The sequence below is a fragment of the Eriocheir sinensis genome, chromosome 14 (assembly GCF_024679095.1).
Source record: "Eriocheir sinensis breed Jianghai 21 chromosome 14, ASM2467909v1, whole genome shotgun sequence".
Classification (NCBI taxonomy): Eukaryota; Metazoa; Arthropoda; class Malacostraca; order Decapoda; family Varunidae; genus Eriocheir; species Eriocheir sinensis.
The window spans coordinates 6371290-6399117 of NC_066522.1; the positions used below are offsets into that span (position 1 = coordinate 6371290).

At 45.6% G+C, this 27828-nt stretch overlaps 1 protein-coding gene across 1 annotated transcript in view; it reads right to left on the minus strand.

Annotated features, from left to right (window-relative positions):
• Nucleotides 1–27828, minus strand: part of LOC126998309 (uncharacterized) — a 181743-nt gene that overhangs the window by 1565 nt on the left and 152350 nt on the right. Inside the window, exons 6-15 of the mRNA XM_050859796.1 lie at nucleotides 27739–27801; nucleotides 26588–26659; nucleotides 19439–19568; nucleotides 15418–15735; nucleotides 13912–14050; nucleotides 13102–13339; nucleotides 12154–12303; nucleotides 9444–10223; nucleotides 8380–8517; nucleotides 1–2432 (exon numbers count right to left, since the gene is read on the minus strand). The exon at nucleotides 1–2432 is cut by the window's left edge and continues 1565 nt beyond it. Coding sequence (XP_050715753.1) covers nucleotides 1–2432; nucleotides 8380–8517; nucleotides 9444–10223; nucleotides 12154–12303; nucleotides 13102–13339; nucleotides 13912–14050; nucleotides 15418–15735; nucleotides 19439–19568; nucleotides 26588–26659; nucleotides 27739–27801 — 4460 coding nt within the window. The remainder of the gene's footprint in view (nucleotides 2433–8379; nucleotides 8518–9443; nucleotides 10224–12153; nucleotides 12304–13101; nucleotides 13340–13911; nucleotides 14051–15417; nucleotides 15736–19438; nucleotides 19569–26587; nucleotides 26660–27738; nucleotides 27802–27828) is intronic.

The window sequence follows — 27828 nt, forward strand, 5'->3', positions numbered from 1 at the left end:
CCTTTTGGGTTCAACAGCATTCTCCTCTTCTTCACGTTCCCCTCGTTTCTTATTTCCTTTGAGGCTGTTTCATTTGCTTCTGTCTCTCCACCTCCTTCTGTTGCCCTTTCCGCTTCTCCTACTATTCCTTGTCCCCTTGTTCCTCTTCTCTCTCTTCCCTTTTCTTGCTCTGCTCCTTCTCTCTCTCTTTCTCCGTATACTGTGTTGGTTAATGTTGTTGTTTCTCGTTTTGCTGTTGATGTTCCTTTTCCATCAACTCTATTTTGAAGAGGTGAGGCTTTTCTCTCACGGCGGTTCATTGCTTCGTTTCTACACTTCGAAGCTCTGGTCACGTTTCGAGCCAGTGGAGCTTCATTTTCTAGAGGCATCAGTGGCTCTCTCGTGGTTGGCTTCAGAACTTTGAGACTCCGGGTGTTCGGAGCTTCATTCCTCGTTTTCTTTGGCTTCAGAAGGGGTTTCATCTTATTGACTGATGGGCATTTAACATCATCAGGAGTCGAGGTGTCGTTCGAAGCTTCGTTTTCCTTGTTCTGTGAATTCCGGATCGCTTCAAAGACCGCTGTGGCTCCTTCCAGAATGTAGTTCCTATACTTCGGGAGGGAAGGATTCTTGGAGGAGAAGGACGGGATGGAGGAGGAGGAGGAAGGGGTGGAAGGTGGAGGGATGGAAGACGAGGGAGTGGAGGGTAACAGTTTCCTTGTTTTGGTTAGGATGAAGGAGGAGGAGGAGGTGGTGGAGGATGTGGAGTGTTTGGTGGAATGGGTATATTTTGGTTTGCTAAAGGAGGATGACGAGGTGGAGGAGGAGGCAGAGGTGGAGCAAGTAGTGATGGCGGTGGTAGTAGTGGTTGTGGTGGTGGTTTTGGAGAGGGAAGAGGAAGAAGAAGAGGAAAATAAAGAGGTTTTGAGAGGAGAAGGGAGAGGCTTTATGTGGGAAGTGGGGGAGGAAAAAAAGGAGGAAGATAAGGGAGACGTTTTCTTGAAGGAGGAAGAAGAGGGAGAGGAGGAAAGAGGACTTTTAGAACAGGAGACATTGGGTCGTTTGGAGGAGGAGGAGGAGGAGGGGGAAGGCGAAATCTGATGAGCTGGACGAGAAGGAGGAGGAGGAGGAGGAGGAGGAGAGTAATAGGAAGAGGAGGAATATGGGCAGATTTTTCGAGTAGAGGAAGAAGGAAGTGGAGTAGGACGAGGAGTAGGAGTAGGTGGAGCAGGAGTGGAAGAGGGGGTATTGGTGGAGGGGGAGGGGGAGGTAATGGAAGGGGACATTTGATGAGCTTTGTAAGGGAGGGCGGAGGAGGGGGGAGGGGAGGCACTGGAGGGGGGGTGGAGGGGGGGAGGGAAGGAGGAGGTGGCTTGTGGAGTGGCAAATGGAGTGGAGGGTTGGGAGGAGTAGTCACTGTGGTAGGGAGTGGAGGTGGAGGGAGTGGTGGAGGAGGGAGGGGGGCGGGGAGTGTGGGAGGGAGTAGGGTTGTTGTTGGTGGTGGTGGTGATGGATGTGTTAGTCTGTGTAGGTGTGGAAACCGCCTGTGTGCGTGTGTGTGTATCTTGTGTGGGTATAGGTGGATGTGTCTGTTCAGTCTGTGTGGGTGTGTACGTTTCCCGTGTGCGTATGGGAGTGCGAGGACTGGTTTGTGTACGCGTCTGTTCAGCCCGTGTGCGTGTGTGCGTATCCCATGTGCGTGCGTGTGTACTTCCCTCGTTCTCCTCCCCATCGTCCCTGACCCCCCCGGAGGCAATGATAACCTCGAGGAAGTCCTGGGGAATGAGGGAAGCGTTGTGTGGGGAGGACTCCTGCTCCTCCCCCTCCCCCTCCCCCACCTTCCTCCCCTTCTTCCTCGGTGGGGAGGAGAGGAAGGTTTGCGTGGGTGGAGGAGGTAAAGGGTTGACTGCTGAGGAGGAGGAGGAAGAGGCGAAGGAAGAGGAGTAGTCACATATCTTTGGGTGAAGTGAATGTGGAGGAGGAGGAGGAGGAGGAAGATAACTGGATGAGAAGGAAGAGGTGGAGGTGGTGTTGGTGGATATGGGGTGTTGGTTGGGGGGGAGGAGGAGGGAAGGGTCATCTGGGAGGGAGGAGGAGGAGGAGTGGTGGAGGGAAGGAGGTGGAGGGCGAGGAAGAGGAGGAGGAAGGGAAGAAGGAAGAATCTTAGACTTATTAACTGAAAACGAAGGAGGCGGAGGAGGAGACAGGGGAGGAGGGGCAAGAGGTCGGGGGCGACTTATATGAGAAGAGGAAGATAAGGAATATGACGGGGAGGCGGATGAGGAGGAAGAGGAGCAAAATTCACGTATCTTAAGAAGTGCATTGAGGGGGTCGTTTTCGGGGTCGTGGGTGAGGAAGAGGGTGACCACGTCCTGACACACCCTCATCTTCCCCTCGTCCTCCATCAGAGTCCACCTGGGAGGCTGCCGTCCCCGCCTGATGCTCTCGCAGACCTGTTGGGACGGAGAAATTAAAGGAGAGTTAAAGCGGGAAGGGAGCATAAACAGAAAGGTAAAGGAGGAAAACAAGATGGAGGAATAGAAGGTGGATACATAAAGTGTGAAGGAGAGGAAGGAGAAAGAAAAGGAGGAAAAATTAAGAGAAGGGAGGGCAGAGGGAGTGTGTTAGAAAAGGATGGTAAAAGAGGAATAAAAAAATCAAACGAAATCAATCAATCAATAGGGCCATACGCCAGGAAGCGTGTCGCCTCGCCCACCTTACGACGTCAAATCCGGGGTTCCTCCAGGCAAGTCTCCATCATAAATACCTCACGGCAGGATCGAACGACTTGTTCAAGCTACGAACTCTGTAACAGTCTTCTTGGGCTTCTCCATTCGGGGTTGCCTCTCACATAAGCATCCCGGTGCGCAGGGTCGGCTTATGGGTAGCGTGCCACGTGCCCGTATTGCAGGACTTGGCTTTTAACGGACTATGCAGATAATAAATGTCGAATCAGTCTCACTTAGTAATCACTGGTTTGACACAGTCCATGTCCATGAGGACGTGTCCATGAGGACGTGGGGAAAGTCAATCCGCCATAACACTCTGCCTTGTACTATACACGACGATTTTTTTTTATTTTTTTTTTACAACAAAGGAGGCAGCTCAAGGGCACACACAAAAAAAGAAAACAATAATAAAAAAAAGCCCGCTACTCGCTGCTCCTAAAAAAGAAACAAAAGAGGTGGCCGAAAGCAAGATCAAATACGGGAGGAGAGGTGTCCTGATACCCTCCTCTTGAAAGAGTTCAAGTCGTAGGCAGGAGGAAATACAGATGAAGGAAGATTGTTCCAGAGTTTACCAGCGTGAGGGATGAAAGAGTGAAGATGCTGGTTAACTCTTGCATAAGGGGTTTGGACAGTATAGGGATGAGCATGAGTAGAAAGTCGAGTGCAGTGGGGCAGGAGGGAGGCATGCAGTTAGCAAGTTTAGAAGAGCAGTCAGCGTGGAAATATCGATAGAAGATAGAAAGAGAGGCAAAATTGCGGCGGAATTTAAGAGGTAGAAGACTATCAGTATGAGGAGGAGAGCTGATGAGACGAAGAGCCTTAGCCTCCACTCTGTCCAGAAGAGCTGTGTGAGTGGAGCCCCCCCACACAGGAGATGCATACTCCATACGAGGGCGGACAAGGCCCCTGTATATGGACAGCAACTGTGCAGGGAAGAAGAACTGGCGGAGACGGTACAGAACGCCCAGCCTCGAGGAAGCTGATTTAGTAAGAGATGAGATATGAAGTTTCCAGTTGAGATTTTGAGTTAAGGATAGACCGAGGATGTTTAGTGTTGAGGAAGGTGATAGCTGGGTGTTGTCAAAGAATAGGGGATAGTTGTTTGGAAGATTGTGTCGAGTGGATAGGTGGAGAAACTGTGTTTTTGAGGCGTTGAAGGACACCAGGTTCTTCTTGCCCCAATCGGAAATAATAGTAAGGTCTGAGGCTAAGCGTTTTGCAGCCTCCAGCCCTGAGTCGTTAAGTTCCTGTAGGGTGGGTCTTCTATTAAAAGAAGTTGAGTAATGCAGAGTGGAATCATCGGCGTAGGAATGGATAGGACAGTTCGTTTTGGAAAAAAGATCATCAATGAACAACAGAAAAAGAGTGGGAGATAGGACAGAACCCTGTGGGACACCACTGTTAATAGATTTAGGGGAAGAACAGTGACCGTCTACCACGGCAGAAATAGAACGGTCAGAAAGGAAACTGGAGATAAAGGTACAGAGAGGAGGATAGAAACCGTAGGAGGGTAGTTTGGAAAGCAAAGATTTGTGCCAAACCCTATCAAAAGCTTTTGATATGTCCAGCGCAATAGCAAAAGTTTCACCGAAACGGCTAAGAGAGGATGACCAAATGTCAGTTAAGAAGGCTAGGAGATCACCAGTAGAACGCCCCTTGCGGAACCCATACTGGCGATCAGATAGAAGGTCAGAAGTGGAAAGGTGCTTTTGAATCTTCCGGTTAAGGATTGATTCAAAAGCTTTAGATAGACAAGAAAGTAAAGCTATAGGACGGTAGTTTGAGGGATTGGAGCGGTCACCCTTCTTAGGCACAGGCTGTATGAAGGCATACTTCCAGCAAGAAGGAAAGGTAGATGTTGACAGGCAGAGGCGAAAGAGTTTGACCAGGCAGGGTGACAGCACGGAGGCACAGTTTTTAAGGACAATAGGAAGCACTCCATCAGGTCCACAAGCCTTCTGAGGATTGAGGCCAGAGAGGGCATAGAAAACATCATTTTGAAGAATCTTTATAACAGGCATAAAGGAGTCAGAGGGGGGATGAGTAGGAGGAATATGCCCAGAATCGTCCAGAGTGGAGTTTTTAGAAAAAGTTTGAGAGAAGAGTTCAGCCTTAGAGATAGATGAGACGGCAGTGTTGCCGTCAGGACTGAGGAGTGGAGGGAAAGATGAAGAAGTGAAGTTGGTTTGGCTAGATGCCAGAAGTCACGGGAAAAGTTAGAGAAAGCAAGGTTTTGTCATTTTCTATTAATGAAAGAATTCTTGGTTAGTCGGAAGATAGATTTGGCACGATTTTATGCAGAAATGTAAAGTTCATAATTAGCATTAGTTTGAAGGCTCTGGTACCTTTTGTGAGCTACCTCTCTATCATTGACAGCGCGAGAACAAGCGTGATTAAACCAAGGCTTTTTAGCGTGAGGAGTAGAGAAAGAACGAGGAATGTATGCCTCCATTCCAGAGACAATCACCTCTGTGATGCGCAGAGCACACACAGAAGCAATAATCATTCCACGGGAAATCGGAAAAGTACATCCTCAGGTCGTCCCGCCGAGCTGAAGCAAAATGCCAGAAGCATCGCCTCTTCGGTGGGTCCAGAGGGTGTACAGGAGCGATAGGACAGGATGCAGAAATAAGATTGTGATCGGAGGAGCCCAACGGAGAGAACAGTTTGACAGAATAAGCAGAAGGGTTTGAGGTAAGGAAGAGGTCTAGAATGTTGGGCCGGTCTCCAAGACGGTCGGGAATACGTGTAGGGTGCTGGACCAACTGCTCTAGGTCGTTGAGGATAGCAAAGTTGTAGGCTTGTTCACCAGGATGGTCAGTGAAAGAGGATGAAAGCCAAAGCTGGTGGTGAACATTGAAATCTCCTAGGATGGAGATTTCAGCGAAGGGAGAGTGGGTCAAGATGTGCTCCACTTTATAATTCAAATAGTCAAAGAATTTTACATAGTTGGTAGAGTTAGGTGAGAGATAAACAGCACAGATGTATTTAGAAATAGAATGACTATGAAGTCTTAGCCAGATGGTGGAAAATTCAGAAGAGTCAAGGTCGTGGGCACGAGAGCAAGTGATGTAGTTGCGCACGTAGGCGCAACATCCAGCTTTGGATTGAAATTTAGGATAGAGATAGTAGGAGGGAACAGAGTAGAGATTGCTGTCACGTCCGCCCAACAGGAAGCTAGAGTTGTAAGGAACAACGGCTGTTATTTCGGATAATAAATCTTGAAGTATTCGTCAGATTATTCGCAGAATACGAATACTTTCCCCTTGTATTCGAATACGAGTGAGAATACTTTGATTTCTATCAATATTTATTCGAATACGAATACGAATACACCCAAATATATAGTATTCGAGTGTATTCGAATACAAATACCGAATACGAATACTCCATCCCTGATACACTCTCTCTCTCTCTCTCTCTCTCTCTCTCTCTCTCTCTCTCTCTCTCTCTCTCTCTCTCTCTCTCTCTCTCTCTCTCTCTCTCTCTCTCTCTCTCTCTCTCTCTCTCTCATATGTCAGCTATTTAGTATTTGGAATTGTGTAATAAATATATTGTATCAGAAACATCTCAAGTAAAGGTTTCAATGATTGTATACATTGAATAAGGCTATACAGAGTTATGGATGTGTCGCCTCTTTTTAGAATAACAGAATTGGCTTGTATAAATTCCATAACACGTGACATTGTTGCTTTCCAAAGTTGTCAGCGATCATGGACACCACGTCATTTCCTCCCTCAGGACCCTCATCTCCACGCTCGATGGCAGCTACTCCGCCGGCTGTCCTTACTCCGAAAACTAGGTTTGACAACGCTGTGGCCAGGGGACTCCACGAGCGGGCCCCGCCTTATCGGACTTCATAGCTGAGTCTGATTATAGTAAGTGAGGTGCCTTGAGAGCCATCACCATATCACCAGAGCCTCTAGCAGCTAGCTACTCCGCATGGTTTATTGCAGCATCGGCAAATACAAAGTCAGTAATTCTGGTGCTCCCAACAGGTTCCCAACTTCTTTTTAGGAGCAGCAAGTAGCGGGCTTTTTTTTTTATTATTGTTTCCTTTTTTGTGCCCGTGAGTTGTCTCCTTTGTTTAAAAAAAAAAAAAGTGTTCCACAATGACTCTGATCCACAACTCTGCCTAGTGCTCATTCCATACAAGTGTTGAAAAGTGCTGGGGGCAAGGACACACCCCTGCCTCACTCCCACGTTCACGGGAAAGAAGCTGGACACGCTTCCCCCCCACTTCACAGCCCTCTCAGTCCCAAACTACAGGCCAGTCAATAGCGAATAGACTAATGGTCCTTGCAGGAATCCCGCGGAGTCGCAAGAGATCCCAGAGAGCCTCGCGATGCACTGAATCAAACGTCATCTGAAAATCGCCATAGGCTGCAAACATTCCTTGTCGAAACACGTCGTCGCTCTACCAATACGCGAAGCGCTAGGATTCGGTCAGTTGTCGACTTAGCAGGTGTGAACCCAGATTGCCTAGGCGTCTGCAACTTCAGCAGCTGGCTGCGGATCCGCATCAACAAAAGATGTCCAAGCACCTTAAGGGAGTAGGCAGTCAACAGCTGTCGAAACGGACCCAAACTACTCCCGGTGAGGTATATATGGGAGGCGAGGGGGTGCTGCAAGCTAATCAAAGACTCTCTCGTGTCCTCTCTGTTTCTCTATTGTCTCATTAACACCAGAGTATAGGTCATCATGCTCTCTAAACATAGACACAGGAGCTGCCTTGTATAGGCCAACCGGCCTCTTGCAGACTCCTTGTGTTCTTGTTCTTGTATGTTACTCACACACCATTTTTTCATTTTTTTTTTAATTAAAAATTCATTATGTCGAGCCCCCCCCCCAGCTTCGGAGTCCTCATAACGTTAAACATTTGTGCGTGTGAGTAAATTCTGTAAAAAAATAATCAAAATATATCCGTCACCTACAGGCCTCTGGGACAGTCACTCGAAGATGGTGTTGAAATGTGCATCGTTTCACGTTAGTCACTTAATTACAGCGACTCACTGATATTAGGAGACTTTAATCTCCCTCATATTGGCTGGGCGTCACTGGCCGGTACAGAAGGCGAAACTTATTGTGAGTTACCATGAAAGCCACTCATTAATTAAGGATTCACAACATGACTTTCGTAACAAGAGATCCTGCCTATCAAACCTACTGGCTTTTAAAACGAACTCTTCTTAGTTTATGACGTAACCAAATCCATGGACGTAGTATATCTTGATTTCCAGAAAGCCTTTGATAAAGCTCCACACCATAAATTACTGTATAAATTAAAACAACTAGGTATTGGCGGTAAAGTACACCATCTTTTTTTTTTTGTACATCTCAGCCTATAGCGCCTGTAGGCTTTCTTCAGGGCCCTAGCTGGTGGTCGGGCCAAGCCCGTCATGGCGCAGGCCATTTTTTTTTATAGTGGCGCCAGTTATGCTTGAATGGATCGCAAATCGGTTGAACAATAATAGACAGCAAAGAGTGGTGACTGATGGATTTAACTGAGAGTGGGCGCCTGTAATTAGTGGTGTCCCTCAGGGCTCGGTTCTTGGCCCAGTGCCGTTCATTATCTACATCAACGACGTAAAATGAGGAAAGAATGAAGAAAAGATTAGCAAACAAGCAGATATTCAAAGATTTTACCCAACAAAGGTAAAACAAACCGTACCTGGCCTGCTCTCTCTATGATGCACTGAGGGACCCCGGCGAGGGCGGCGACGGCAGCGGCGTGGCTGGTGTGCGCCCGGCCCGTCCTCGCCTGGTAGAGTGGCACCAGACCCCCGCCCTCCCGCACCACCTCCAGCACCTGGCCACGCGAGGACACGGAAACGAAAGAACACAAGAAAATAACAAGAACATTAGAACACAAGCACACAAGGAAGGAAGGAAGGAAGGAGGGAAGGAAGGAACTAAATAGGTATACAAAAATAATGAACGAGAGAAAAGGAAGAAAGTAAAAGGTAAGCAAGAAGGAGTAGAATCAAAGGAAGAAAAAAAAGTAAATAAGAAAGAGAAGCAAGGAAGGAAGGAAGGAAGGAAGGAAGGAAAGAGAAGGGAATAAAAAAAACGGAGGGATGGAAGGAAGGAAAGAGGGAAGGAAGGAAGGAGGGAAGGAAAGAAGGAAGGATGAAAGGAAAGGAAGGAACTCAAGGACATTACTCACCAAGGGACAAACAGTTTCAGGATATTTCAGATGGAAGGATGGAAGGAAGGATGGAAGGATGAAAGGAAAGGAAGGAACTCAAGGACATTACTCACCAAGGGACAAACAGTTTCAGGATATTTCAGATGGAAGGATGGAAGGAAGGATGGAAGGATGAAAGGAATGGAAGGAACTCAAGGACATTACTCACCAAGGGCCAAACAGTTTCAGGATATTTCAGATGGAAGGATGGAAGGAAGGATGGAAGGATGAAAGGAAAGGAAGGAACTCAAGGACATTACTCACCAAGGGCCAAACAGTTTCAGGATATTTCAGATGGAAGGATGGAAGGAAGGATGGAAGGATGAAAGGAATGTAATGAACTCAGGACATTACTCACCAAGGGCCAAACAGTTTCAGGATATTTCAGATGGAAGGATGGAAGGAAGGATGGAAGGATGAAAGGAAAGGAAGGAACTCAAGGACATTACTCACCAAGGGCCAAACAGTTTCAGGATATTTCAGATGGAAGGATGGAAGGAAGGATGGAAGGATGAAAGGAATGGAAGGAACTCAAGGACATTACTCACCAAGGGCCAAACAGTTTCAGGATATTTCAGATGGTCATAAACACGAAGGAGATGAGTGGAGACGAAGACGTGTGGGCATCCTCTTCCTCTTCCTCTTCCTTCCTCTTCGTAATTGTCCTCCATCTCTTCTTCCTCGCTTGTACTTCTTCTACAATGATATTTTCCGTTCTCTCTGTTATCTCCTCCTCCTCTTCCTCCATTAATTTGTCTCCTCCTTTCCCTCTCCTCTTCCTCATCTTCATTTAAACTCCTTCCTTCTCCTATGTCCTCCTCTGTACTATTCCACTCCTTCCCTACTATTATTCTCGTACTATCGTCCTCCTCATCTTCCCTACTCCTACTCCTCCAGCTCCTCTCACTACCATTATCTTTCACTCCATCCTCACTCCTCCTCATCCACCTTGCATTACTTCCTTCCTCCTCCTCCTCCTCTCCACTGCTCCTTCCTGAATCTCTATCACTCATCCTCCTCATCACTCTTCCCTTCCTTATCCTTGCACCCCCATCCTCTTCTTCTTCCACATCCTCTCCACTACTACCACTTCTTCTTTCTGTATTGCTCCTCCGCTTCCTCCTTGTCCCCTCATTCTCATCTCCCCTGTCTTCCTTATCTTCTTCCCTGCTGCTCCTCCTCCTCCTTCTCCTCCCGCTGGCCATTTCGCCCCAGTGGTCAAGACAGGCCGTAAGGAGAGAGGCTCCGTCATTCTCATACGTGACTGCCCCGAACTCATCCACCAGTACGAGGGAGCGACTGGTGGCCCTTAGAACAGCGCTGCTCATCTGTGGGGCGAAGGGAAAGGGGTGGGTGTGAGTGAGTGGGTGACGGATACAGAAGGGTGGTGAGGGGTGAAGGAAGGGGTGAGATAGAGGATGGGGAGATGGTGAGGGATGAAGGAATGTATTGGGGTGAGGTGTGTTGGGGTGATGAAAGGGATGTGGATGGGGAGGGTGAGATGATGAGGGATAAAGAAAGGTGTAGGATGAAAGGGGGGTAAAGTGTGTGTGGATAGGGGAAGGGATGTAGATGGGGGAGAGTGGGAGGGTGAGGGGTATAGGGGTGAAGGCTGAGGTGTGTTGGAGTAGAGGAAGGGGATGGATGGGGTGAAATGTTGAGGGACGAAGAAAAGTTTTGGGGTGTGAGGGGGTGGAGGAAGGGGTGAGAAAAGGGGAGGGTGAGAGAGTGAGGGACAGAGGGAGATGTAGGGGGTGAAAGAGGGGTGAAGGGTGGAGTGTGTTGAGATGTGAGGTTGTGAGGGGGATGAAGGGTTGTGGTGTGTAAATGGGAAGCGTGTGCCATGTGTAAGGGTGTTGAAGGGGTGTGGTGTGCAGGGGTGAGTGGGTGTAGGAGATAAGAGAAGAGAAATAAAGAGAGTAAAGGAAGAGAGAAAGAAATAGAAATAACGGAAGGAAAGAAGGAAGGAAGGGAAGAAAGAAAGGAAGAAATACACAAAAATAAAGAGAAAAAAATAAACAGAGAAAGAATAAAAAGAAAAAAATGGAAGAGAAGAGAGAGATGTTTGGTAAAGGAGTGGGATGTGTAGGGATGTTGGGGCTGGGGGGGATTGGTGTGGGTTTGTGTGGGGAGAGACAGACACAGCATCTTGTAGTCTTATGGGTGAGGGTTTTAATGAGTGAAGGGGTGTGGGTGAGGGGTGCAATATTCAGTAACAAAACCCTACCTTTAAAATCCCAACTTCAATCCTTATCATTAACCTTTTTCTTCTCTTCAAACTTATTTTTTCTTCCCTCTTCTATTCTTCCTTCCTTTCTTTCTTCCTACCAGTCTTTTTGTTTCCTCCCACGCCATCCTTCCTTCCTTTTCAATAATCTTTTTCTTCTCTTCAAACTTATTTTTTGCTTCCCTCTTCTATTCTTTCTTCCTTCCTTTCTTTCTTCCTAACATTTTTTTCTATTTCCTCCCACGGCATCCTTCTTTCCTTCTCAACAATCTTTTTCTTCTCTTCAAACTTTTTTTTCTCTTCTCCCTTTTACTCTTTCTTCCTTCCTTTCTTTTTTCCTAACATTTTTTTCTTTTTCCTCCCACGGCATCCTTCCTTCCTTCTCAACGATCTTTTTCTTCTCTTCAAACTTTTTTTCTCTTCTCCCTTTTACTCTTTCTCCCTTCCTTTCTTTCTTCCTAACATTTTTTCTACTTCCTCCCACGCCATCCTTCCTTCCTTCTCAACGATCTTCTTCTCTTCAAACTTTTTTTTCTACTCCCTTTTACTCTTTCCTTTTTCCTTTCTTTCTTCCAACCAGTTTTTTGTTTATTTCCTCCCATCCCATCCTTCCTACTTTCCTATCACATTTTCTCTCCTCCCCTTGCCATCCATCTTTCCTTTCCTCTTTCCCATCACACAGTTCTCTCCTCCCCTACCACCACTTTTCCTTCCCTCTCTCTCTCTCACATCACATTTCTCTCATCCCTGCTACCCTTCCTTCCTTCCTTCTCCCTCCTCCTGTACTCCACCACTCCCTCCTTCTCCTTTCCACACACCCTCTCCTATTTCCATTCCACTAAACATGGCCTTCCCTCTCACTGCATTTCTTTCCTCCCTCCTATCTCTCCCTATTTCCATCTCCTTTCACCCACGGCCATAACCGTTTCCACTATTCCCTCTCCCAATCCTACATCCTTCGCTTCCCTCCCCAGCCCCTCTCCCTTGCCCCTCTCTAACCTTTTCCTCACTCCTCCCTGCCCATCACTTACCCTGTTGAGCTCAGCCATGAAGGTGGAGAGGCCCGAGGTGATGGATGGGGTGGAAGGGGTGACGGCTATGATGGCGTCCACTGGGGTGAGTCTGGCCCTGGTCGCCGGCACCCAACACCCCACCTGAGCCAGCACCACCAGTACCCCAACCTGCAGGAGGAGGAGGTGGTGAGGGTGGTGGTGGTGGTGGTGGTAGTAGTGGGAAAAAAAATGAAGGGAGTGGGAGAGGAAAGGTGTTGGTGTAGGACGGTGGAAGAGAGGGATAAGAAGGAAAGGAGAAGAGCAGGATGAAGTGATGGAGCAGTGAAGTGAAGAGGTGGAAAAGCAGGAGGAGGAGGAGGAGGAGGAGGAGGAGGAGGAGAAAGTGGAACAGGGGTATGAGGAGGAGAGATAGGAAATGACGAGAATGAGGACAGTGAGGAAGGATAATAGATAAAAAAAAAAGTGAGAGGAGGAGGAGGAGGAGGAGGAGGGGGAGAAAAAGGAAGAAGTGGAACAGAGGTATGAGGAGGAAAGATAAGAAATGACGAGAATGGGGAGGACAGTAAGGAAGGATAATAAATAAAAAAAATAATAATAAAACTGAGAGGAGGAGGAGCAGGAGGAGGATGAGGAGCAGGAGCAGGAGCAGGAGGAGGAGGGATGTAGATTTTTTTTATTATAGATTTAGACAGAAAAAAAATAAAGCTTTTCTTTAATATTAACAAACATAGACCTATATAAAAAAAAAACGATAGGTAAAGGTGGATAAACACACACAAAAGCAGGCAAACAAACAGGCAGACAGACAAACAGACGGGCAGACAGATACGGCTCAGGAAAACGGTGACGAACACACACACACACACACACACACACACACACGAACAAAAAAAATATCTAAGTATACCCATTAACCAACTCACTACAACCAATACAACCCACATCCCGTTTTCTTTCACCACTAACCTGCTTCAAATAGACAGTCTTTCCACTCGCGTTGGGGCCTGTGATGAGGGTGATGGAGGGGCGACAACCACCACCACCACCACCACCACTCTGTATTGGGTTGGCCACGAAGGAGGGGGTGCACAGCTCTTGTAGGGGGTGCCTTGCTCCCTCCACCTCTATCACCGCCTCCCCCTCCTCCACTATCTCTGGCCGCACCCATCCACACTCCCGGGTCACGATGGAGAAGGCGAGGAAGCTGTGGGAGAGTGATGGAGATGAGTGAGAGGGAGGAAGAGTGGTGGTGGAGAGAGGGAAGGAGGGTGGTGGAGAGAGGGAAGATGGTAGAGAGAGTATTGGTGGAGAGGGAGTCAGAAGGGCGGATGAAAGAAAGGAAGGATGGAAGGATGCAAGGGAGAAAGGAAGAGCGCTAGAAAGGAAGCAGTGAAGGAAGAAAGGAAAGAAGGAAGCAAGGAAGGGAAAAGTGAAGGAAAGATGATATTTTTTTTTACAGCAAAGGATGCGGCTCAAGGGCAACAAAGAGTAAAAAAAAAAAAAAAAGCCCGCTACTGGCCGCTCCCACAAAAGTAAAGAGTAGCCAAAAGAGAGGTCAATTTCGGGTGGAGGGGTGGAGGGAAGGATGGAAGGAGGTAAGAAGTATAGTTAAGAGAGTCGTAAACAGAAAGGGGGAGGGAGGGAGCAAATTAAAAGTCACTGAAGATAAAAAAGGCAAACTAAACAACAACAACAAAAAAAAACTAACCCCTCCTAAACCCAAACTCATCCACTCATCCCTCCCTCCTTCCACATGCCTCCACTCTTTCCACTCACCAGTCCAACATAAGGGCGTGGCCGACGAGGGCGAGGAAGGCGTGGGCGTGCTGCAGCAGGGCGTCCATGAGCCTCAGCATGATGCGTGTCTCGTGGTTGGCGATCTCCACCTGGATGTCTCCCAGCTCGCGGTCCAGCTCTGCGGGTGGCGGTGAAGGTGGGGGTGAGGGTAGGAGGGTGGTGGTGGTGCTGGTGTGAGAATGGTGGGTGAAGGGGAAGGTAGGTGGTGGTGGTAGTGGTGGTGGTGGTGTGTGAATGGGAAGGAAGGGAGTAGGAGGTGGTGGTGGTGGTGGTGGGACAGGGTAGAGGTGAGGAAAAGTTGGAAAGTTTCGTTTAGTCGGCGCAGCATCTGTGGTCATATGCCGGAGAGAGACAGAAGGGGAAGGAATTATAGGAGAAGGAAACAGATCCCAGGAGACGGGACACAACCCCCGATTAATACCTGGTACCCATTCACTGCTGGGCCCAAATTTATCAACTCCGCCCGGGAATCGAACCCGGGCTCTCTCGGTTGTGAGCCGAGTGTTGGAGGTGAAGAGGAGTAGGAGGAAGAAGAGGGAGGAGGAGAATTATTAAGGTGATGAGAAAAGGGTGAAGGAGTAGAAGGAAGAAAAGGTGTAGTGGAGAGAGTGGAGAAAGACGGAGAGGAGGAGGAAAAGGAGAATAAGAAAGAGGAAGAGGAAATCTGGAAACATGGAAAAGCAGGCAACATGAAGCTTATTCGTTTATAACAAGGCTGTGTGGTTAAGTGATAACTATAATATAACTCACCAGGCACGTTAATGACCTGCGGAACATATTGAAGCACTTGATGTACGTACGTGCGGAAACGTTAAATTCGCTCCGCAACAAAGTAAGGGTCAATGTGATTTTTTTAAGGAGTTCATTGTTTTCGCACTAACTATTTCTGCGGGAAGGTTAGGTTTTCCCATCGCTTGAGGACTCGATTTGATAAAGAAAAATGCCGTTATCTGTACTGCATCACCCCGCTTGAATTGGCTGACCGTTGTTTTTAGTTTTCTGGTTAGACTAGAAAAAAAAAAAAACTTATAGATCTTCCTCATGATGACTATTTGTTCGATTTGCGCTCGATTGTTGAACCTAACTTTATACAGTCTTTTATTCATCTTAAGCTCTACCTATAGACTCTCTTTAATTCTTTTATCATTGCAGTTCACCAATAGTCCGATAAAAAGGACAGTGTAATTTGGAAATCTATAATTCCTTAGATGTTCGCTTCCTATTACTATTTCTTTACTCTTCCGGCAAACTTTTGAAAATTTCCTCTAAGCACGCAGTGAACAGTTACAGTGATACGGTATGGCCGCAAACAATGCCTGTAAAAAATAAAGTGAAGAAAACAAAAGAAAAATGACTGGTAAATGATAAGAAAATAAAACATCTCTCTCTCTCTCTCTCTCTCTCTCTCTCTCTCTCTCTCTCTCTCTCTCTCTCTCTCTCTCTCTCTCTCTCTCTCTCTCTCTCTCTCTCTCCACCCACACTCACCATAGCACGTGTCACTCTTGTAGAACACCATATCGGGCGTCTTGAACATGAAGTGCAAGCCGGGGAGGGCGTAGGAGTCAGGGGAGGACTGGGCGGGGTGTGTGCCGGAGGTGGCGGAGGCGGCGGCGGCGGTGGTGGTGTCGGCGGTGGCATCAGGACCGGGGGAGAGCAAGGACTTGGGCGGCGGGAAGGCGAGGAGGTAGCCGACGTGGGGGAGGTAGATCATGCAGCAGCTCTCCACCTCCTCCGGCAGGCGTGTGAGCTCGACGGCTGCCACGCGACGCATCACCTCCCCGAGCCCGCTGAATCGACGCTTTCCTGAGAGTGGGATGGAGGTGGGGTGAGGTTGGACTGGGGAGGTTGAGGGGGGGATTGTTTTGTTGGGTTTCCTTTCCTGAAGATGTGGAGTTGGGGTTAGATTTGAAGGTTAGTTTGGGGAGATCATTTTTTTTCTCTCTTAAGGGTGTGGAGTTGAGGGTTCAGTTGGGTTTAGGGATGTTGTTTTGTTGAGTTTTCTTTCCTAAGGGTGTGGAGTTGGGCGTTAAGTTGGGTTTGGGGTGGTTGTTTTGTTGGGTTTTCTTCCGTAAGGGTGTGGAGTTGGGCGTTAAGTTGGGTTTAGGGATGTTGTTTTGTTGGGTTTTCTTTCCTAAGGGTGTGGAGTTGGGCGTTAAGTTGGGTTTGGGGAGGTTGTTTTGTTGGGTTTTCTTCCCTAAGGGTGTGGAGTTGAGGGTTGAGTTGGGTTTAGGGATGTTGTTTTGTTGGGTTTTCTTTCCTAAGGGTGTGGAGTTGGGGTTCAGTTGGGTTTGGGGAGGTTGTTTTGTTGGGTTTTCTTCCCTAAGGGTGTGGAGTTGAGGGTTGAGTTGGGTTTAGGGATGTTGTTTTGTTGGGTTTTCTTTCCTAAGGGTGTGGAGTTGGGCGTTAAGTTGGGTTTGAGGAGGTTGTTTTGTTGGCTTTTCTTTCCTAAGGGTGTGGAGTTGGGCGTTAAGTTGGGTTTGGGGAGGTTTTTTTGTTGGGTTTTCTTTCCTAAGGGTGTGGAATTGAGGGTTGAGTTGGGTTTGGGGAGGTTGTTTTGTTGGGTTTTCTTTCCTAAGGGTGTGGAGCTGGGCGTTAAGTTGGGTTTGGGGAGGTTGTTTTGTTGGCTTTTCTTTCCTAAGGGTGTGGAATTGAGGGTTGAGTTGGGTTTGGTAAGGTTGTCTTGTTGGCTTTTCTTTCCTAAGGGTGTGGAATTGAGGGTTGAGTTGGGTTTGGTAAGGTTGTCTTGTTGGCTTTTCTTTCCTAAGGGTGTGGAATTGAGGGTTGAGTTGGGTTTGGTAAGGTTGTCTTGTTGGCTTTTCTTTCCTAAGGGTGTGGAATTGAGGGTTGAGTTGGGTTTGGTAAGGTTGTTTTGTTGGGTTTTCTTTCTTAAGGGTGTGGAGTTGAGGGTTGAGTTGGGTTTGGGGAGGTTGTTTTGTTGGGTTTTCTTTCCTAAGGGTGTGGAGTTGGGGTTCAGTTGGGTTTGGAGAGGTTGGCTTTGGGAAGGTTGGTTTGGGAACGTTATTTTGTTTTGGTTTCTGTCTTGAGGGGGTGAGTTGGGGTTAGGTTGTTTTTTTGTGGAGGTTAGCTTGTTGAGTTTCCATTCCTGAGGGTGTGAGTTGAGGCTAGGTTGGGTTTGGAGAGGTTGGGGTGGGAGAGGTTGGTTTAGGGAGGTTGTCTTGTGGGGTTTTCTTTATTAAGGATATGGAGTTGGGGTTAGATTGGGTCTTGGGGTAGGTTGTCTTGTTGAGTTTCCATTCCTGAGGGTGTGAGTTTAGGCTAGGTAGGGTTTGGAGAGGTTGGGGTGGGAGGGGTTGGCTTAGGGAGGTTGTCTTGTGGAGTTTTCTTTATTAAGGATGTGAAGTTGGGGTTAAGTTGGGTTTTGGGGTTGTTTTACCGTTATTTTTCCTGAGGTTGTTAAGTTGAGGCTAGGTTGGGTTTGGGGAGGTTGGGCAAGGGAGGTTGGGATAGGGAGGTTGTTTCGTTGGGTTTTCTTTTCTAAAGGTGTAGAGCTGCGGTTAGGTTTGGTTTGGGGAGGTTCTGAGGGTGTGTAATTGGGGTTAGGTTGGGTTCTGAGGAGGTAGTTATGTTGGGTGTGGAGTTGGGGTTAGGTTTGGGGAGGTTGGTTTGGGGAAGTTGATTAGGGGAGGTTGTTTGGTTAGGATTCTCTTCTTGAGGATGTGGAGTTGAGGTTAGGTTGGGTTCTGGGGAATTTTTTTTGTTGGATTTGGGATAGATTACTTTTGTTGTGGGTCTGATAGCGTTGAGTTTTTTTTTTTTTTTTTTTTTTTTTTTACAGCTAAGGAGACAGTTCAAGGGCGTAAAGAAAAAAAAGAAAAAAGCCCGCTACTCACTGCTCCTGAATAGAGGTCAAAGGAGTGTCCAAACAGAGAGGTCAATTTCGGGAGGAGGTGTCCTGATACCCTCCTCTTGAAAGAGTTCAAGTCGTAGGCAGGAGGAAATACAGATGAAGGAAGATTGTTCCAGAGTTTACCAGCGTGAGGGATGAAAGAGTGAAGATGCTGGTTGACTCTTGCATAAGGGGTTTGGACAGTATAGGGATGAGCATGAGTAGAAAGTCGTGTGCAGCGAGACCGCGGGAGGGGGAGAGGTATGCAGTTAGCAAGTTCAGAAGAGCAGTCAGCATGAAAATATCGATAGAAGATAGAAAGAGAGGCAACATGGCGGCGGAATTTGAGAGGTAGAAGACTATCAGTATGGGGAAGAGAGCTGATGAGACGAAGAGCCTTTGACTCCACTCTGTCAAGGAGAGCTGTGTGAGTGGACACCCCCACACATGAGATGCATACTCCATACGAGGGCGGACAAGGCTCCTGTAAATGGATAGCAACTGTGCGGGGGAGAAGAACTGGCGGAGACGGTACAGAACGCCCAGCCTAGAGGAAGCTGATTTAGTAAGAGATGAGATTATGAAGTTTCCAGTTGAGATTTTTAGTTAAGGATAGACCGAGGATGTTTAGTGTTGAAGGTGATAGCTGGGTGTTGTCAAAGAACAGGGGATAGTTGTTTGGAAGATTGTATCGAGTGGATAGGTGGAGAAACTGTTTTTGAGGCGTTGAAGGACACCAGGTTCCTCTTGCCCCAATCGGAAATAATAGTAAGGTCTGAGGCTAAGCGTTCTGTTGCCTCCAGCCTTGAATCGTTAAGTTCCTTAAGAGTGGGTCTTCTATTAAAAGAAGTTGAGTAATGCAGAGTGGAGTCGTCGGGGTAAGAATGGATAGGACAGTTCGTTTTGGAAAGATCATCAATGAACAACAGAAAGAGAGTGGGAGATAGGACAGAACCTTGTGGGACACCACTGTTGATAGGTTTAGGGGAAGAACAGTGACCGTCCACCACAGCAGAAATAGAACGGTCAGAAAGGAAACTGGAGATAAGGTACAGAGAGAAGGATAGAAGTTGCATTATGTGTGGTGTTAGTTTCCTGTTTTTTTTTTTTTTTTTTTTTTGCATATCTATAGTTTGATTAGGACAGGTCAGGTTTGGGTTGGTTGTCTTGTTGGGGTTGTGTTAGGTTTGCGTAGTGTCACCCCACCACATAACTCCACCTCACCTGACCCAAGTTCCCTAACCTTTGCATTCCTCACCCACACACTCGCTCACGCACTCCACCTCACCTCACCTAACTTCACCCACACTCGTTCACGCACTCCCCACCACACCATTCCACCCTACCTAACCTTCCCTCTACTTGCATCCCTCACCCACACACTCGCTCACGCACTCCCCACGTCAGCACTCCAACCCACCTAACCTCACCTAACCTATCCTCCCCACTTCTTGCATCCCTCACATGCCCACACACTCGCTCACGCACTTAGAAAATTACCTCATCTCACTCCATCTTACATCACCTCACCTCACTTCTCACCTCACCTAACATTCTCACTCCTTGCACCCCTGACTCACCCCCCCCGTACACACATCCACCGATACTCACCCCCCAACCACCCCCATCACCCCTCACCACTACCACTCACGCACTCACTTTCATCCAGCTCGACATCCACCCCGGGCTTGACGACGAATCTCCCCTCCCTCTCCGACTGATCCACGTCCATGATGCGTTGGATGAGGAAGGTCGCACGGTACAGCCCCTCCGTCAGCGCCTCCCCCGTCTGGCGGAGGTGAGAAGTGTTAGGGGGGAGTGGGGGAATGATGAGGGGTTGAGGGTGTTGGTGGGGGGAGGGTTGAGGGTGTTAGGGGGGGGAGGAGGGGATCGGAGGGTTGGGGGTATTGGGAGGGGTGAGAAAAAGGGGAAGTGTTGGTGTCGGATGATTGAAATTTCTTGGTAAACTTTCATTATGTCTGTTTTAGTTATTAATTCGTTTATTTAAGTGGGCTTGGTGAGGAGGAGAAGGAGGAAGTAGAGGGAGAAGAAAACTAAGGAGAAGAAGGAAAAAGAAGAAGAAGAAAAAGAAGAAGAAGAAAAAGAAGAAGAAGAAGAAGAAGAAGAAAAAGAAGAAGAATGACAAATGAACAAGAGAAAGCAGAGGAAGAGGAGGAAGAACAAGAAGAACAAGATGATGAAGAAGAACAACAACAACAGAAGATGATGTTGATGATGAAGAAGAAAAAGAAGAAGAAGAAGAAGAAGAAGAAGAAGAAGAAGAAAAAAAAAGAGAAAAAGAAGAAAAGAAGATGATGAAAAAGAAAAGAAGAAGAAGGGAAGGGGGTTGGGAGGGGTAAGATACAGGTGAGTGTTGGTGCGAGGTGTCTTGAAATGGTAGCGAAAGGGATAGGAACAGATAGGAAGTGACAGATAGAGATAAGATAAATCGGGAGATACAGAGAGGGTGAATGAGAGAGAATAGGAGAAAGACAAGATGGGAGGGATGGTAACTATTGATATCAGGGTTGTTTGATTTAAATCAAGTTGATTTAAATCATTGATTTAAATCAAGATTTAAATCAAATGATTTTGTTTTAATCATCGATTTAAGTCAAGATTTGTATTATTTGATTTTTTTTAAATGTCATTGATTTAAATCTTGATCTTATTGCAGGGCAACAATATAGAATGGAAAAATAAACAAAGAAAACACTAACTTTGAAATCAATATTTTCCCTATTAACTTTACAAATTTTCCTGAGCTGGTTAGTTCTTTATATATATCTTCCATCAACTACACATGGTCCGTCCAGCGTCCTGGGGCAGAACAAGACATTTTCCTGAGCTGGTTAGTTCATTATATATATATATATATATATATATATATATATATATATATATATATATATATATATATATATATATATATATATATATATATATATATATATATATATATATATATATATATATATATATATATATATATATATATATATATATATATATATATATATATATATATATATTCAATCAGCCACACCTGGTCCGTCCAGTGTCCTGGAGCAGAACAAGACATTTTCCTGAGCTGGTTAGTTCATTATATATATATATATATATATATATATATATATATATATATATATATATATATATATATATATATATATATTCAATCAGCCACACCTGGTCCGTCCAGTGTCCTGGAGCAGAACAAGGCATTTTCCTGAGCTGGTTAGTTCATTAAATATATCTTCCATCAGCCACACACTGTCCGTCTAATGTCCTGGAGCAGAGCAAGACATTGACCGCCTTTTTGACGGTATCTTGCTGAGGCAGAGTGATGGTTTCAAAAGCATTTTACAACATGAACCACTTGTTCTTATATGTTACCAATTGGATATTTTTTTATGCCACCATGGTCTAGTGGTTAGCGTTCCTAGCTACGAATCCAAGGCCCCGAGTTCGAATCCCGACCTGGGCAGTCAGCGTGCTGCTCACCCAGCTGTTCATCCCCCCTTTCTGGATGGTTGATAAATGTGTACCTGGGGAAATACGGGGAAGGTAAACTGTGGTAACCCGGATGTCACGCTGACCCTGTGTCCCGGGGTGATGGGTTCTTCCCCCCACAGGCTAAAGGGCCAATGCTACGGAGATGAGCACTGTGGCCACGCTCAGCTGTAGCGTATGCCCCCATCTTTACTCTTTTGGTAGGTCCCAGCCAATTGGTGGCGCAGGCAACTGTTTTATAGTGCTGCCATCTTGCTTGACTAAACCAGTCACTCTCCCCCCCCCCCCCCCCCCGAGCTTCACTTGATCCTCTTTACAGAGTTTCGCTGGTGTCCGGGTTGATAGGCGATCATGAGGACAGCATGTGGGTAGTCTTCGGCCCTCCAAACACTCAAATGAACTAAAGAAAAGCTATATATTAAAAGGGACGAAAAACACTAAATATGGGAAGTGCCAGTAAAGGAGATATTTGAAATATATATCCTTTTTTTCAAAGAATCACTTCACATACATACATAAATGGAGCATCCACAACCTTTTCCGATACTTTCATTTGAAGCTGCTGTCATTTTTCTTTGTGAAATTTCAGTCAAGACATGTCCAAAACCTGACATGATCTGGTTAGACCAGCATTTCCCAACATGGGGGAAATTTCCCCCTGGGGGGAAATTTTATGATTCCAGGGGGGAAATTTAATCTAAAGGAAATATAAATTACTAGCAATCAGTCGGCGGAAACGGGGCGTCAGAGCTATTGACTGACTGATTTGTGTTATTAAGTAAATATTGTGTTCGGCTACTATTTATTTATTATATTATTTGTGTTATTAAGCAAGTATATTTCGTGTTTTGGCTACTTTTTTCCTCGTCCACATGAAGAGGGAAATCCGGGCGGTTGAAGTTGATGAAGGGGGAAACGGCAGAAAAAAGGTTGGGAACAACTGGGTTAGACTGTTAAGAGACTCGTGGAGTCGTGGTGTGGTGCTGGCCCGTGGCTGGCTGGCTGTGGCTGGTCAGTCTCAGGACTGGCTCAAACAGCCAACCAGGTTACTTATGATGATGGAATATGATACAAGAATACTCCAACATGTGTTTGAAACTGATGTAGGGAATATAGAGGTTTACATTCATTTAATTATTTTCATTAATAAAAAAAATAGATTTAAATAGAAAAATCTGATAAAATAAAAACCAATTTTTTTTATTTAAAAAAAAATCGACAACCCTACTATATATTGATAAACATGAATGCTAGGTATGAATCTTGGACGATTTTTATTATCCTCTGCCAAAGGAAAATCGTAGAGATGAGCGTTTTTTTTTTTTGTTTTTTTTTAATAACATCTCCACCCCTGTCTCATGCGTCTGTCTCATGCTTCTGCTGCAGTTGAAGAAAAAATATATATATTTCTACGAGTGGCCAACTTCAGGACGAAGAACGTACTCTGATCGCAAACAAACACTGAGTAGTAGATAACTTTACAATAAGGCTTTGCTTCATAGTAACTTGTAGCAGCTGGTAGTCCTTCGAGGATGTAGTAAATGGCGATAGTTACAAAAAATTGTTTACACTTGAATGAGGGAAATAATGCAGAATATAGGTGACCTATGGTGTGATAAGTTGCATTTCCCCGAAACAAACAATGTGGCCATTCTCTCTCTCACACACAGAGGCACACACACACACACACACACACACACACACACACACACACACCCACACACACATACATATAGATATATATATATATATATATATATATATATATATATATATATATATATATATATATATATATATATATATATATGTATATATATACACACACACACACACACACACACACACACACACACACACACACACACACACACACACACACACACACGAGTTTTAGTGGGCGGAGCTACCCTCTCCCGCCAGCTTCGAAGACGCGCTGTGATCCATCCAGTTAAATTATGATTGTATACGTTGTGTGAATGCATTATTAGAATAGGAGTGAATAACTGATGTTGTGTGAATGTGTTGGTTAGGGATTTGATGTGTGCGGGCTCTGTTCAGCTTGTAGTTGCAGATTCTCTGTCCTTTGGTCATGTTTCTCTGGGGGTACGGCTTCATCAGGTAGCTTCTCATGGCAAAGGCATCATCAGCTACTACAGGTAACTCTCGATTTACGCGAGTATTGCGTTCTTGGAGAGGTCGTGTAAATCAAAAACAATGTAAATCAAACAAGAGGTAGGTTTCTGTCGAAAAATAAATACCGTATTTTTCAGCGTATAGCGCACACCTTTTTCTCAAAAAAATGCCTGAAAGTTTAGCCCTGCGCCTTGTACTCCGAGTGTACAAATTTTTAATGATTTTTTTCTTCTTTGGGGTGTTTTTAAGGGTCTGTTTTTTGTCTTATCCAATAACAACGGCAAACTTTCCTTTATCATTGTATATAATCCTTCATAGTCCGTAGCTGTCTTATAATATGTTACCATAGAATACAGGGCGATCTAATAACTACTATACAAAATTGAAATCGATGGAGGATTGCCCATGCCTTGCTGTTATTCCGTTTTTCCGTCGGGCGCCATTTGTATGATCTTGATCTTGATGTCACAGGTGGCTTGATTGTATGACTAAGGAGCAGTACAAGCTACATAAAAAATCATATTGGAAAAAAATATCCATGTGTTCATTATTAATTATTAATAGTGAGAATAATGGGGTAAACATGATATCAGAAACTGTACATCACGAGTCTTGTACGAGGAGATATTTCGCGCAATACCAGCCAGGCCGCCATTTGCATTGTTTACAAACCACACAACAAACAGCTGCATGGCGCGTGTCACCAGAACCGTGTGAATTGTGTCTTGCCTAGTTGTCTGTCATCACCAACGAGTGATGGCAGGAATAATATGCTTATTCACTTCATTCAGTGGAGAGAGAGAGAGAGAGAGAGAGAGAGAGAGAGAGAGAGAGAGAGAGAGAGAGAGAGAGAGAGAGAGAGAGAGAGAGAGAGAATATCCATATCACCGAGATATCCACTCAGGCACTCAGTCTCAGCCTCACTCGTGTGAGGAAGAAATGAGGGACACCATGAGTGGCTAGCTAGTATTGGTACCGGTACCGAGCAGTCTGGTACCGGTACTGTACCATATAGCTAGTACCGTTAGTACCGGTAACTGCCCACCCTATTGTTGAGTAGCGTGGCAGCGTGGGTACTGTATTGTTGTTCAAGTGGCGCGCGGGAAGAACTGAGCTCTGCTGTGTGGCCGCGGCGCTATGTGAGTCCAGTTGCGTGAGACATCTGTTGGCCACTCCATAAAATATCGCGTATAAGTGGAAAAAACGTGTAAATAAAATTTTTATTTTATTTTTTATTTTATTTTTATTTTGGACCCCGCGTTAATTAAAAAACGCGTAAACCAAACTCGCGTAAATCGAGAGTTACCTGTATGTGGTATGCAACTGGATCTGTGTCATCTGGAAGTGGCTCTGGATCAGGCAGGCCCATGGTTCCATTTTCCAACTTCTGAAAGAGCTGTGTATCTCTGAAGACACCACTGTCATTAGCACTGCCATTGGACTCACAGTCAATGCAGATGAATTTGTGGCCAGCATCCACCAGAGCCAGCAGGTTTATGGAGTGAAAGCATTTGTAGTTGTAGTAGACAGAACCTTGGTTACGTGGGACCTTGATGTTAATGTGCTTTCCATCTAAAGCACCTATACAGATGTAAAACTGCCATCTGCTGCCAAATTCTTCTGCTATCTTCTTCCAGTCTTCAGGGGTTTTGGGACATGGCATGACCTCCTCCATGTACTCTGCAATAATGGCCTCACAAGTTTCTGGTACAATCTTTCCAATAGTGTTGTATCCCCACCTCCAGTCTTAAGCAAGGGATTTATAGGTCTTTCCAATGGCTAGGAGCCTCAGAGTGATGCTTAGTCTCTCTGCAGCACTGATGGAAGCTGTCATGTTGCTGGTCTGTTTTTCAATTCTAGCTCGCACTCTGCCTTCAGTTTCAGTGAACAGCTCTTCATCTACCCTCAAAAAATTCCTGCAGCCAGGTGGGTCTGTTTCCAGCAAATCTGGCAGAAGATCCTAGTAGTGGCCCTTTTCTTTATTCTTTAACCATCCCTTGAACCACTTCCTCTTCTTTTTCTCTGGGCCTGGAGAGGGGGGAGGTGCTGTATCTTCTTCTGTGTCTGAGGCGGAGTCATCTAGCAGGGCCGCTGCTGCCTTCAGATAGGTCTCTTCTGCAGCAAACTAAGAACTTCCTTCTGCTTCCTTGTGTCCCATACTGGATACTAATCTCTGTCTTCTGTCTTCTCTCTTCTGGAATTTTTGGAGCAACTGAATGCTGACCTGGACTGGGATTGCTTTTATACGGTGCAGACAGACAGTTGCGACCTCCGGAATTCTGGAAAACTCGGGAAACTGATCGAAAACTGGTCCAAAACGGGTCTTTTGTTGTCGCAAGAGATCGTGACAGGTCGGAAGAGGTTGGTGACGGTCGGGAGTAGGTCGGACATAGGTCGGGAAAGGTCGGAAATAGATCGGGACCAGATCGTAACAGGTCGGAAACGGGTCTCGGATGGTCGTATGTACCTCGTAAGTAGGTCACAGATAACTCGTATATTGGTCTTGCCTGATCGCATGTGGGTCGCTCAAGTAGACCCGATTTTCTTGCGTCTTGAACAGCTCGCAAACGGGCTCAGGCCCTGTATACTACATGTAGGTAAATACACACATACGTTTAAGCAGACTCCTTTGCCAAAATCTCTTAGTGGTCTCCGCCCAAACGCCGCTGATATGTGAGTAAATACAGAATATGGACACTAAGAAAGGGGTACTAAGCCAATTTTCTCTCGCCTTCACTTGACACGGCATTCCTCGCGTAAACAACTCTACGGACTTACACTGCAGGTTTTCATAACAACCAAAACAATGAAATGGTGAAAAAGAAGAAAACAGGAGAGGAAAGAGGAGGAAGATAAGAAGAAGAATGAGGAGGAGGAAAACAAAATACAAGAGAAATATATGTACAACTCGAAACTTATCAATACAATGAAATGGTGAAAAAGAAGAAAACAGAAGAAGGGGGAGAAGAAGGAGGAAAACGAGAAAAGAGGAAGAGAAGGAAGAAGAGGAGAAAGATGGGAAAACAAAATACAATAGAAGATATATAACTCCCCAAACAATAGAGCAGCCATACATCATCAAAATCAAACAGAGAAAACTAAAAAAAAAAGCTTCGGTCATCTTCAGGTAAAAAAATAAAATAATGTGTATCTCCTCACCTGCTTGAAGATGGGGATGTCCTGGTCCTGGGCCTGGCAGATCTCCCCGATGAGGATGGCGTTGAAGAGGGACTGTGGGGAGGGAGGGAGAGAAGGGGAAGGAAGAGGAAAGAGATGAGTGGTGTGCTGTGAGATGCGGATGCTGTGTGTTTGTCTCAGTCCCTCTGTGTCTAATTCTGGTTTAAGTCCTGTTTGTCCGTCTGCCTGTATCTGTCTGTTTGTCCGTCTGCAGTTTTGTCTATCTGTCTGTCTGTATGCCTTCCTGTTTTTATATTATTTTAGCTCAATTCCTGTCTGTTAGTATCTGTCTGTTTGTCTCTGTTTTTTTATCTCTTTGTCTATCTGTCTCCTTGTTTCTGTATAATTTTGGTTCATTTTGTATTATCTTTGCGCAATTTCTGTCTCTCTCTCTGCCGATATCTGTCTGTTTACTGTCTGTTCTATTATCTATCTGCATGTCTGTCTCCCTGTTTCCGTACACCATTTTTCTTACAGTAAAAGAAGAAACTGGAGAGAAAAAATATATATATAAAAAGAATAAAAAGCCCGCTAAGAGCTGCTCCTGTAGAAATTAATAAAACTGAATAGAACTGAGTGTGTGTCTGTCTTTTTGTCTGTTTATCGATCTCCCTCTTTTTGTATGTTTGTGTGTCTGTCTGTATGCCTGTGTCTGTCGGTCTGTCAATTTCCATGTCTATCTCCCTGTTTCTGGATGCTTGTCTACTTGGATGCCTGTGTCTGTCTGTCTGTCTGTCTGTCAACATTTATAAGTCTGTCTGTCTCCCTGTTTATATATGTTAGTCTTTCTGCCTGTGTCTGTCTTTCTGTCTGTCTGTTTATCCGTCTCTCAACATATGTGTCTCTGAGTAGCGGGCTTTTTTTCACATTTGTTATCTTTTTTATGCCCTTGAACTGACTCCTCTGCTGTAAAAAAAAAAAAAAAAAAAAAAAATCCTCCTATCTAAGTGAAAATCGCTAGTACCAAAATGTTTACAGGATCACTAATTTGTAACCCTCCCCAATCTTCACTCTAACAAGTAGTAAAACGAAAACAACAGAGCTACGGTACACTAATACGAAAACAAATACCCAACAACGCCCCAGATATAATAGTAATGCAACGGTAAGGTTCGTGTACACAGTTTACATACCTTATAGAGAACCTTCCAGTCCCTCACACCGAGCTGGCCCCGCTGCAGACGTCCCACTGTGTACTGCAAGAGTGTGTGGTGAGGAAACAG